Raw genomic sequence first — 12,310 nt, 5'->3', positions numbered from 1 at the left:
AAGGAGCTTGCATGGTATCTTGGGTAAAGTGCTTATCCCTGGAAGCATCCTGCCTTTTATGAAGGAGTGTGCTGGGGAAAGCATCTTCTCCCCATCTTGGCCTCTGCTCTTCCGAGTCTGTTCCTTGGGTGTCTCTTACCAGTCTCACTCTCATTTAGGCCTGTGGTTAATTAGGTGTGTTTTTGTGGACTAGTGGGGGATCCAAAGCGTTACTTGGCATTTTTGTGGCAAATGAGTCCCAAGTTCAAAATAACCAATACGATAATCAACTTTGGAATCTGGGCCCCACCGAAGATTTGGTTAAGGAGGAGTCGGGAAGGGGAGTGATGGCCAAGTCCCTGCACTCCAACCATTGCCAATGGCACTGTGGCTCATGAGGACCTCTGTCTCTCTAGGCTATCAGTGTACCTGTCTCTCACAGTTCACCGGAAGAAACTGTGAGTCGGAGATCACAGCTTGCTTCCCAAACCCCTGCCAGAACGGAGGCTCCTGCGACCCCATAGGGAACACTTTCATCTGCAATTGCAAAGCTGGGCTCACTGGAGTCACGTAAGTGAGATTGTGCAAACAAGCCTTCCTCTCCTCTGCTTCCTATTGCTAAGAAAGCCAAACAGTAAACAATTAGAGGGGATAAAAGACTTACCTACCACTAGTAGGACAGGCATAAGGTTAATATCTTTACAAAAAGAGGGCTTACAAATGATATAACTGTTAACAAGGATTATCTCTGGGTAATGGGGTTGTTAGTAATTTATACTTTTTTAACTTTATGCGTCTCTATTTGCAAATTTTTACATAATTACTATGTGTTCTGTAGTTAGGAAAACAGTTCTTTTAAAGAAAATCATCTATGACCTCTTATATTTCCAGTATAATTCGGAGACAGACATACTACCCATTTCCCCAGAACTCATTAACTGGACTCTACCACCTAATGTTTTATGATCATTCTGAGAAACTAGAGCCTACCTTTCCTTTGCAAACTCTTTCTCCCCCAAGAAATGAGGGAAATTAAGGTGTGAGCCAAATGGAAAGGGAATGTTTTAAGCTCTTAGTAAAACGCCACTTCCAACCATCCTTGATCATTTGAGAAGTATATATATGTAATCTCAAGCAAGTGATATTCTAATTACAGATCAGTCTTATGTATTCATTAAAGCAAATCTCCCGAGGACTTTACCAGGAAATACTTAGAGGACTTTGAATGGTTGGATGTAATTTAAAGTAATAAAGCTACATTTATTTTTAAATACTCTGTGATTCTAATTTCCAAATGACCTGGCCTCAATCTGTTCAAATTAGGAACGTTTGACTACATTTTAAAAGGTGGTGGATTACCAAAGATATAAATGATCACACCTTTTAAAAGAACACACCAAAACAATTGCTGAAGTGAAAAGAAAAGTGAAGGAGTAAGGTCTATGTTCTCATGTAATGTTAAACTAACAAAGAAAAGGACTGAAATGTTTGCCTTATAATTATACTCAATGGGAGTCACGGATTGCTTTAAAAAGAATAAAGTTGATTTAATTATTTTTCTTTAGAATGCTTTAATCACTTTTTTCCTGGTCATCTGCATTAGTACTAACCTTTATGGTAAGCACAGAATCTGTAAGATATATAGATCTTTAGCCCTCCACCTGTCCACTCTCTCTGTTATGCACCCTACACACACACACACAGTTCCCAGAGGGACCTAAAATTACCGGAACTGTTGAACCAAGGATTTCTTCCTCTTGGGAAAGCCTGTATAAGTTATACAGGTTCATTGCTTTTCCTCTGCAGTTCAATCTTAGCAGCTCAGGGAACTAAAAGGGTTTAGGATAAGTTAGTGGCAAACCAATTTGGTGGCAAAACCGGCCAAAACTGCTCCAAGACTATCTCTAGTCTTTATTTCTCTGATTTAGTGTGAATGTCCGTATATTTTGTCATAGAGGCATGGTATAGTTTCATTCTGGGGTCCTATGGCAGCACCAGTTCCAGTAGTGGGGTGGGTGTGTTACAGAACGGGAAAGACATGTACTGCATGACATTTCTCAAATTGCAAAAATTTAAACCCTGAAGTGCATCCGGCCCCGAGGATTTGGAGACCAGTCCCTCTCCAACAACATCTGTTCTTTCTCCTCTTCCCTCCCGACGTCTTTTGCCCTACTGTCGTCTGGAGGGGGTCGGACTATCTGGGAGAGATCCGGTTGGTTGGGAGAAGTACCTTAACTCACCCTGACAACTCGGGCCACCTGCTGCGGTGCCCACCACCTCCCTCCCCCGCCAACACACACACGCACACACGCACACCATCACTCTATCTTTGTCTCGCTTCACATGACTTTGGGGCGCTGTACTTCTTTGTAAAGAAGGCCGCCGTGAACAGTGCTGCGTGGCCCGCTGTCTGAGAGGGGTTTTGTGTTTTGTCCCGAAGGTGCGAGGAGGACGTCAACGAGTGCGAGCGGGAGGAGTGTGAGAACGGGGGCTCCTGCGTCAACGTGTTCGGCTCCTTCGTATGCAACTGCACGCCAGGCTACGTGGGCCAGTACTGCGGGCTGCGGCCCGTGGTCGTGCCCAACATCCAGGCCGGCCACTCGTACGTGGGCAAGGAGGAGCTCATCGGCATCGCCGTGGTCCTCTTCGTCATCTTCATCCTGGTCATCCTCTTCATCGTCTTCCGCAAGAAGGTCTTCCGCAAGAACTACTCGCGCAACAACATCACGCTGGTGCAGGACCCCGCCACGGCCGCCCTGCTCAACAAGAGCAACGGCATCCCGTTCCGGAACCTGCGCGGCAGCGGGGACGGCCGCAACGTCTACCAGGAGGTGGGGCCCCCGCAGGTGCCCGTGCGCCCCATGGCCTACACGCCGTGCTTCCAGAGCGACTCCAGGAGCAACCTGGATAAGATCGTGGACGGGCTGGGGGGCGAGCACCAGGAGATGACCACGTTCCACCCGGAGTCCCCGCGCATCCTGACGGCCAGGCGTGGTGTAGTCGTGTGCAGCGTGGCTCCCAACCTGCCTGCTGTGTCGCCCTGCCGCTCGGACTGCGATTCCATCCGGAAGAATGGCTGGGACGCAGGAACCGACAGTGAGTAGGAGGCCTTCGTGGGTCTGCTTGTGCCTTTACTTTCGCTGGGAGCTGTGGTGTGCCTGGCACTGGGGAAGGAAATCGGGTAAAGGAGAGAGAACCCGCCTGGGCAGGGCACTCCCTGTGACATGTTCTGGCACTGAGTGTCCAGAAAAATCGCTCTGGTTCTTAACCCTCTTTGACAGATGGGGAAAGTGAGGCTCTGGGAGCATGCATCAGGTGTCCAAGGCCACAGAGCTAGGAAGAGGCAGCAGAACTGGTGGGCCAATCCAGAGCCGCCAGCTCTAAAAACCCATGCTATACTCACACTAGCATGGCATTGGTGTAATGCAAGCAGTGTGGTGACAGAAGTGATATACAGAAAACGTGTTCCAGAAGGTCAGAAGAAGAGAGTATTTCTAGACTTAAGGTGAAGACTTGAGAGGAGCAGAGAGAAAACTGAGTTGGACCATGGTGGATTAAATGTCTGGGGAAAGGCAGAGGGACCCACACAACTGGAAGACCAGACATTCTGTTTGGCTGGAATGCAGCATCCATGAAATAAGAGGGTGAACCTCAAGGTAGGAAAAGTTCAGTCCAGGTAGTGGTATTTCCCTCTCCTTCAGGCCTCATGGGGCAATATTCTAGCCAGAGAGCCATAGGTGCAAATGCTCTGTGGTGGGAAAGGCCTTGACATGCTGAAGAACAGAAAGGAGGTCAAGGTAGTTGGAGATTGGTGAGCAACAAGGAAAAGTGAATGCATTTTAATGGAAACACGAGTGCAAGTTTTTAAGCAGGGAAGCAGCATGATCCAATTTACATTTTTGAAAGATGGCCCTGACTGACCCATGGAGAACAGACTAAAAAGGACCAAAGAGGAGGGAAAGCAGAGACTAGTTAGCTATCTTCCATGAACAGCTAATGAACATCTAATTGAGCAATGGTGCTTGATTTCCCTGTCCTAATATGGTGAGGATGAAGCTAAGGCAAGCTCTATTATAACCTGTGGCTTTTCATCAGACCATATGGCTTTATATTTCAGCAGCAGATTTGCCCTTGTAGCAGGAGTTTCCAAAGGCTGGGGTTTTAGTACTATGATACATGTTGGGGTAGAGGGTTGGGGGAACACTGTTTTCAAGTGACGCTGGAGAGCCTATGAGCAGAGGAGGTGAAGGGCATCTTTGGGGAGAAAGGGGGAATTCCTGCTGTGTCTTCAAGCATAAGTTAGATCTTGGTCAGAAACTATTGGAGAGGGCCTTCCAGAAACAGGAAGCAGCTTGATGAGGGTAGGGGGCACATGAAGATTACCTGACAGGTTCTCTTGTTCAGGAGAAAGAGGAGGCTAGAGATGAAAGTTTGGACATCATCTGGATGCACAATGGTTAAATCTTGGGGAAGGGGGCAGTGATGAGCTCACCGAGGGAGCGAGAATAAAGATGGCCAGACTGGACCTCCAAAAGAACTTGGAGATGCCCACATGTGGGAGGTGGGCAGAAGGCAGAGGCCAAGAAGGGAGGCAAACAGTTGCCAACAAAGAGAGCAGGGACAGAGGACATGCCAGCTGTGCAGAAGCCAAGACTGTCGATAAGGTTAGTGGGGTTGAGTACTGTAAAATGGTTCAGAAGGGCACAGGCTTAAGAAAAAAACAACAACAGCAGTGTGCTTGACACCTAGAAGATCTTTGGTCATCTGAAGGGTGTTTCAGTGGGTCGTCAAGAGAGAATCCAGAATGTAAACATTAAGGACAAAGAGCTTTGGGGAGACAATGGAAGCAGCAGGTTTGCCATATGTTGGATGTTCTTAAATCCTCCCAGAGGCCCATGTGGGCACCCAATTGAAGGAGTAGTTGGGTGAGATAGCAGCTTAAGAACAAATAGCTAGTAGAAGGAGTGATGAGCACTAGGACCAGGCCCATCACGGTCCACAGCCTGTGCTCTTACCAACACTCCTATTGGGAGCTTTAGCAGGAGGGAGAGGGATAAACTGGGAGAGGACCCCTGATGACAGAAGAGGTTCTTTTCTGGGGCCACCCAACCACACTATCTGCGGAGTCTGTCTTCCTGTAGACACTCTTGTAAGTTGTTGCCCTTGGATTTTCACTATAAATGCATTCCCTGTCAAATGACTTCACTAAAGCCTTGCCAGTCCACCAGCTCTTGGAAAGGCTGTTTTTCATTTAACAATGAAAAAAGAGAGGGTGGAATAAATGAGGTGGAGGAAGGAGTTTTATGCACGGCCTTCACCTGGATGGATCATTTGTTGTTCCCTTCCTGGTGTTTGGCGCTAAGCCCGGCCATTACCCGCTGCTTTTCTGAGACATATCTTGGTATTTGGGGCAGCATGGCTGTTGGGAGGTGAACTCCTCTCAGGCGTCTCTCTCCGCTTAGATCAATTGTTTATCCAGCTCCTGGTCCCTCTGTGCTTTCGGCATCTGACAGCGGATGTGGAGTCTCAGTACCCAATATTAACCTCACCCTTTGTGAAGGAAACAGTGATTTCCACCGTCACAAAGGGAACAACTGCTCCCTTAATCACAAGTCCCTGTCTCTTCTTCCCATCATGTTTCGTGATGATTTGAAGCTTCTCCTGGTGATCCTTCTCCTCTACTCGCTTCCTAATGTGACAGCTTTATTTCCAGAATTTACCTCAGGCCAAAACTCACATTTCCCCCCAAAGTATTGTTATGTTTTTATTGAGTAGATTTCCTTCTTTGTTAAGCAAGGCAGAGTTAGCTGGCAAGACAATATCTAGGCAACTAATTCATTTTTTTACTTGACAACTTCAAGATATGGCTTGTTTTTATTGCTTTCTTTAGTCCATCAAATAAGAAAATAGCCCTATAGAGTGAGTGAGAGTGTGTGTGTGTGTGTGTGTGTGTGTGTGTGTGTGTGTTGTTCAGGCTGTCTCTGGATAGCCAAAAGGGGGAAGTGGGCAGATGAGAACAGGTCCACACCGATGACTGCCCTCTTACCGCACAGATTCCAAACACCGTTGTTCCCAAAAGTGGTGTGACGCTGCCCTCTAGGAGGCAAGACAGAGCACTCCACTCGCTCCCCAGAGATGAAAGTTGGGATGAATGTAATGGCATTCTTACCTATAAAATATTTATACCCTTATTTTATAAGTAATCTCGTTTAACCTGGTGTTGACACCATGTCGGTTCATGTAAATGATTTAAATTAACTCTGAATGGCAAAAAGCAGCCCGGCCGCTTCATCCTGCCTTCACTCTTCACTTAGTCACCTTGCTTTGAGGAGGCAACAGTTCCTTTTGGCTGTCAGCGATCTGGAAGCTCGTTTACCACAGGTTAAGGGTTTCGAATCCATAACGTAAATCACTTGATTGACAGACCTTTGCCCCCAGTGGCACAATCAATTTTCTATTGTGGAGCTAAATTATTTTCTCGAAGCAAATGAAAGAGCTCGGAGAAGTGAACTTTGGGGGCAGGCGGGCTAGACATCTGCACAAGGTAACCGGTGTCATTTCTGCTTTCTCTCTGGCTGTCCGCAAAGACAAAGGGGTCGATGATCCCGGAGAAGTGACCTGCTTCGCAGGCAGCAATAAAGGCAGCAACTCTGAGGTTCAGTCCCTGAGCTCCTTCCAGTCGGATTCTGGCGACGACAATGGTAAGCCCTCGGTAGTAGCTGTGTTCCCCTGTGGCTTTGCCCCCTGTGCTGACAGTGGGTAGGGAGGAGGGTACGGTGACCAGTTCTGTTTCTGGGCCTGATCATGGACTTCAGAGCATGTTCACCAGCTTTTTGGGCTGGTCCCGTTGTGGGGTGTCATCACGGCAGGAGCACATGCTATGGGTAGGCCTGGGATCCTTGTCAGAGGTGGACCAAGTTCCGTGACCTCCAAGAATGCATCCGCTTTGATTTTTTCCTGCTGGAACCACCTCATCCCAAATGATCCTCTCTAGAAAACTGTGATTGATTTATTTATTTATTTATTTATTTATTTATTATTATTTTTTTTTTTTATTTTACAACTGGTGATCTGGTCACCCTTCACTGTGTATTCAACCTCCCTGCATCATTAGAAATTCCTTTAGCGGTAAGACCTCCTTCCCATAGAACCTCCTTCCCCTAGAAGTGGCGTTGTCATTCAGCTAAAGTCCCCTTATCAGCAACCGAGGTCATGGGCCTTTGGAGTCTCTATGAAAACTGTGACTGTCAATCAGCTCCTTAGAAAAATGGACATTCCATATGGTTCCTGGGCCTCACTGACACTCCAAAGCTGCCATCAACCCTTGTGAACTTATCTTTATGGAGAGGGTCCTAATGCTGGACTGGGTTTTCTGAGCTCAGGAACCTGCTCTGGAGGATGGGTTGGTCTCCCCAGGCCAGGAGGTGTGGCAGAAATGGTCACAAAACAGTGAGAATTTACTATATGGAGTGAATTAAGACTAATTTCCAGTAGTCATCCCCAGAGACAACATTCTCTTAGTCAGTACCTTATTTCATTTCCCTCCCAATAAGCCATTGGCAAAAATTGAATATGTATCAATTAACGTAATCACACAACCCATATGCATGCCACGTTTCTCCTACGTGCTGAACCGTGTGCTGAGTATTTTGAGCCCAGAAGTAAAAAAGGAAAAGATGTAGTCTTTGCACCCCAGGTAAATAGAGGAAAAGGGGAGCTCCAAGGCCATAGATACAATTACGGAAGTAAAATAGTCTATTTTCACGACCCTTGTCCCCCAATCTCTTCTACCCCGATACCCAGCATTCCAGAGAGGTACAGAGCCTGCTTGTATCTGACTGCTGAGGTAACAAACCACGTAACAGTGGCTTTCTTCCGACCATTCCCAGAAGGTCAGGGTCATACCTCCAGATCTGTTTGCCTTGATGCTTACTCCTTCCCTTGTCTCCAACCAAAGAAAAGCTGGTGCTGCTTGGCATTTTGTATAGAAGCAGCCGAGAACAGATATCTTCCACTTTGGCCAGAGTTCTCGTGATGCTACCTGGCTGACAGTTCTCACGGGCTCTGCTCTGTGCGCCCTTAAGCTCACGCATTTGACCCTTCATGCTCAACCTTCTGGATCATTCCTGATGAAAGTGAGTGGTAGTAGGAATTTCCAGCAACTGAATTTTAAGCCTGATTGCCTCTCTGGCAACCTGCTGGTATCGGGTGCGAAAGCAACCCCATATGGAGCACAGAATTCTCCTTCCCAGAGTCTAACGATTTCAGAGGCCAGACGCTGACTTCCGTCTGTGCTTTACCGGAAGACGCTGGGCCTTGGGTTTGCTCTAGGCTCTCCGTGCCATCATGGGAGCCTGACACCATCCATCCTGCAGAGCTGATCCTCCATCTCTGGCATTTGGTTTAGAGCGGCATGGCTGACTGACAAATAATTATCCATGGGAACAGCGAGGTCTTCCCCTGAGAGCCTTTGGGAGTTATTAATGAGAAATTAGCTTGAACTTGATGAGCCACTGCCTTCCTAGATTGATTTCATTGGGCCATGAGGTGTGAATTTATGATACAGCCCTTCCTGTCGACCGTGCCTTTCCGAGGACCGGATCCAGATTTGCTGCCGTGGCTCTTCCATTCTGAGGATCCCCGGGACCCCCAGATAAAAGCGAGCACCAAAACACTGCCTAATGGGCAGACTGGGGAGGCTTTGGATGTTTGCCTGCTGTGCCTTTGATGTTGCCATTGTCTTGAAGAGAAGTTCTCTTCTATCCGAAATACGTGACTAACCGGAAACTGTCCTTCCCTTCCCCTCTGTCTGCTTTTCCTGGCCACAAGCGTCCATTGTGACTGTCATTCAGCTTGTCAACAATGTAGTTGACACTATAGAGAATGAAGGTATTTACTTTTTTCTTCCATAGCCTCTCGTGTAAAAGAGTTATCATTTTGGAAATTCGGCTTCCTTGTTGCATTGATCCAGGGTTGCTTTTAATCAGTCGGCAACCTCGGGGGACACTGGTTGTTTCTCTAGGGGTTGGAGTGAATTTTACCATTCTGGAGGAAAAAAAAAAATCTAGTTTGTAAGTTGTTAAATAGATGAGGTACTCTTTTTTATAAAAGCCCTTCTAAGAGTACCAAATCAGTTGGAATCCATATTACTAAGAAACTCGTTCTTACATTCAACATGTATGTACTGAGCTTCTATTATAAGCTGGAAATACTTAAGAAAGCATTCCAAGCTGTAATCTTATGGGGATTGATTTCAATCAGGTAACTTTTATTAGTGACTTAGTACAGTTAGGGGTGGGAACAGGTGTGGTTTACCTTTTTATTCCCCCAAGAACAAGGAGGAGAAACAGGAGCATGTTTTTAAGTCATCTGAAATGTTCTGTTTTACCCTCTTCATTTGGCCCAGATTATTGGGTTTACCTCTCGCTTTGTATTTGAACAGTGTCTATCATGGACCAAGGACAGAAGTACAACCGAGGTGACTCTGCCACGACCCCAGCATAACATTTCACTTCCACGTTTTGAATTGCTGAGTTCGTTCTTCCCCGTCCCTCTGCCTCCGTCCTTTCCGGGGGTTCTTTGATCTGCATTTTGCATGTTCCAGGTGTCTTGTGTGCTTGGCATTGGAAGCAAGAGTCCAACCAGCATCCCTCCCCTGCCCTCCCCACCGTGTGTGTCCTTCATCCATTTGCAGCACATCTCCCTGTCTTCCGGGGACCGCAGTAGGGCCCACACCCCTCCTCTCTCCGGGAGCATGCTGCCAGCCTTGCTCTACATTTAGCATATAGAAAGGAAGAGAAGCTAGCAGGGAGGGGGTGCGGGAACCGGGTTTACTCTACATGCCCTGGGAGGCCATCCCTTGTGGCACCAGGCACCCTCTCTCTGAGTCGCCATGGCCTCACTGTCTAGGAAGCCGGAGCATGGCGGGTCCCTGATAGAGCCCTAGAAGGAGCATGCACGTGACCCTGGAGTCTTAGCATCTCTGGGATGTTAATTGCATGTCAGCTCCCTGCGTCCGTTCCTTTTCCGAGCCCTGTCCCAGCTCAGGTCTGGAGGAAATTGACTGTCACGACTTTTTTCCCACAGCCTATCACTGGGACACCTCCGACTGGATGCCCGGGGCCCGCCTGTCGGACATAGAAGAAGTGCCCAACTATGAGAACCAGGAGGGAGGGTCGGCCCAGCAAGGCAGCACGCGGGAGCTAGAGAGCGATTACTACCTGGGCGGCTATGACATCGACAGCGAGTACCCTCCCCCGCACGAGGAGGAGTTCCTGAACCAGGACCAGCTGCCCCCGCCCCTGCCTGAGGACTTCGCAGACCAGTATGAGGCCCTGCCGCCCTCCCAGCCTGTGTCACTGGCCAGCACACTGAGCCCCGACTGCAGGAGGAGGCCCCAGTTCCACCCCAGCCAGTACCTCCCTCCCCACCCATTCCCGAACGACACGGATTTGGCGGGCCCACCTGCCGCCTGTGAATTTAGTACTTTTGCGGTGGGCGTGAACCAGGGCGCGGAGACGGCAGGCCCCGCCGACAGCGCGTCTCTATCCTTGCACAATTCCAGAGGCACCTCGTCCTCGGATGTGTCGGCCGGCTGCGGCTTTGACGACTCCGAAGCCGCCGTGAGTGACTACGAAAGCGTGGGAGAGCTCAGCCTCGCCAGCCTGCACATTCCCTTCCTCGAGACTCAGCACCAGACCCAAGTGTAGACAGCGTGCCTGCCCAGGGCCCTCGGCGCAGTCCGGGGCCAAACCGCGGGAAGGAGGTGGGGCTCGGGTCTGCACGGCCAGCAGCCGGACGGAAACAGGGACTTGCCCCCGGGGAACTTCTTCACGAGTCCCGTGGTCACGGGCAAGCTCCTGTCCAGCTGGGTGAAAAGAAAAGGCTCCGAGAGTTTCTTAGCGCGGACAGATAGCCTTGCAGTAGGTACCTGCGTTCACGACCAAGCACGGGCACCGAGTTTCTACAGGGGGAATAAACCACCTGCTGGGTTATACAGCCCATCTCATATGGCTTTGTGCAGTATTGGGACCCGGGAAGGGTTACAGCAGCAGAGCGGGCAGTATTAGTACTGGCAACGAGCAAAGACGCATTGCTGCATGTCATTTTGAGCCAATGGGGGGAGGGGATGAAAACAGTAGTTATGATGGTTGGAAAAGTTAGTCTCTTAGGGGAAAGAAAAGAGAAACACATATTATTAAAAAAAAAAAAAAAAAACACAAGAAAATGGGCTGAAGCCTTTAAAGTCAACTCTATTTTTTTTTAATAAGCTGTCCAGTTTTCAGCTATAAAATTAAGTTTGGGTAACATGGTTTGTATGCTTAGTTATTTTTGTTTGTTTGTGTTAAGCATCCCATATAATATAGCTGGGCTTTATGATCTTTGAGAAAGGTATCAATGGAAGGAATGTGAGGATACTTGGGCTTGATTTTGGGGGTCGGGGAGAAGGTTAACATTGTTCCAACATTAGAAAGAATGTGATTATCTGTTTTTGTGTTTTCCAGTAAATATTCCTGGCCATAGCTACAACTTTAATATTATTGCAGAAATTGGCTTTTGTTCTGAGGATCAGGGAAGAAAAAAAAAAGTGTATTTTGATACACTGTTCTCTACAATGAGAGGAATTAGAGGTGTAAGCAGAATTCAAATTCAGGGGGGAAAAGGGAAAAATATACTTTCAAAGTTTTCAGCTGGATAATCACAGTTCTTGATAATGCAGATAAGATCCAAGTGTTATTTTAAATCGGTAGCATCATCACTATAAATGCAATTATGTTTGCAAAAAGAAGAAAGTAGAGTAGTTCTCGTGTATAGATTATAGTAGTGTGTGTGTCTGGGCCTATATACAATTATGTGCTTGCACTCCATAAGGCTGCTCTTGAGGAAAGCGAAAGTGAAGGTTTTAGGATAAGGACCATGTTGAAAAATCCTGCCAGAGGCAGACCTTCCAATTTCTCTGATCTCTACAATGTTAGAGAAACACCAAATGCCATATTTTGCTCCGGTTCACTTAACTTTATTTTGGTATTGCCATTTATAGTGACTTAAAACTGTGTTTTTGAAGAAATAATATTTTGTTACAGTTTTCCAGAATGAAACTCTTATTTGAAAGATGTGTAATGTTTAATTACACCTCCCCGGGGTTCTCCTCTCTCCTGACGTGTGGGCTTTGGCCAAGAGTTTCCCAAATTGACAGGAGAATCATTCCAGCAGAAATACGGTAACCCCATCCTCGAGGCTGAAACTTACCAAGTTGAGTGACTCTCCTCTTTTGCTTCAATCAGATTATGGCTGCGTGCACAGCAGCCATGGTAAATAAATGCATATTTGC

At 47.5% G+C, this 12,310-nt stretch overlaps 1 protein-coding gene across 4 annotated transcripts in view; it reads left to right on the top strand.

Moving 5' to 3' along the window:
- FAT3 (FAT atypical cadherin 3) overlaps window positions 1-11,222 on the top strand; it is a 639,398-nt gene extending 628,176 nt beyond the window's left edge. For 3 of the 4 annotated variants that reach the window (XM_032852827.1, XM_032852825.1, XM_032852829.1), the window contains 6 exons: window positions 396-549; window positions 2,420-3,075; window positions 6,567-6,680; window positions 8,809-8,868; window positions 9,422-9,457; window positions 10,066-11,222. In XM_032852827.1, the coding sequence (XP_032708718.1) occupies window positions 396-549; window positions 2,420-3,075; window positions 6,567-6,680; window positions 8,809-8,868; window positions 9,422-9,457; window positions 10,066-10,688 (1,643 nt within the window). In that variant the 3' untranslated portion in view covers window positions 10,689-11,222. The remainder of the gene's footprint in view (window positions 1-395; window positions 550-2,419; window positions 3,076-6,566; window positions 6,681-8,808; window positions 8,869-9,421; window positions 9,458-10,065) is intronic. The other variant, XM_032852826.1, reaches the window with a different exon arrangement.
- The last annotated feature ends 1,088 nt before the right edge of the window (window positions 11,223-12,310 follow it).

Source organism: Lontra canadensis, unplaced genomic scaffold (genome assembly GCF_010015895.1).
Source record: "Lontra canadensis isolate GAN:19392208 unplaced genomic scaffold, GSC_riverotter_1.0 scaffold7, whole genome shotgun sequence".
NCBI lineage: Eukaryota > Metazoa > Chordata > Mammalia > Carnivora > Mustelidae > Lontra > Lontra canadensis.
The sequence above is the reverse complement of the archived record's forward strand: the minus strand, read 5'-3'. Positions and strand labels throughout refer to the sequence as shown.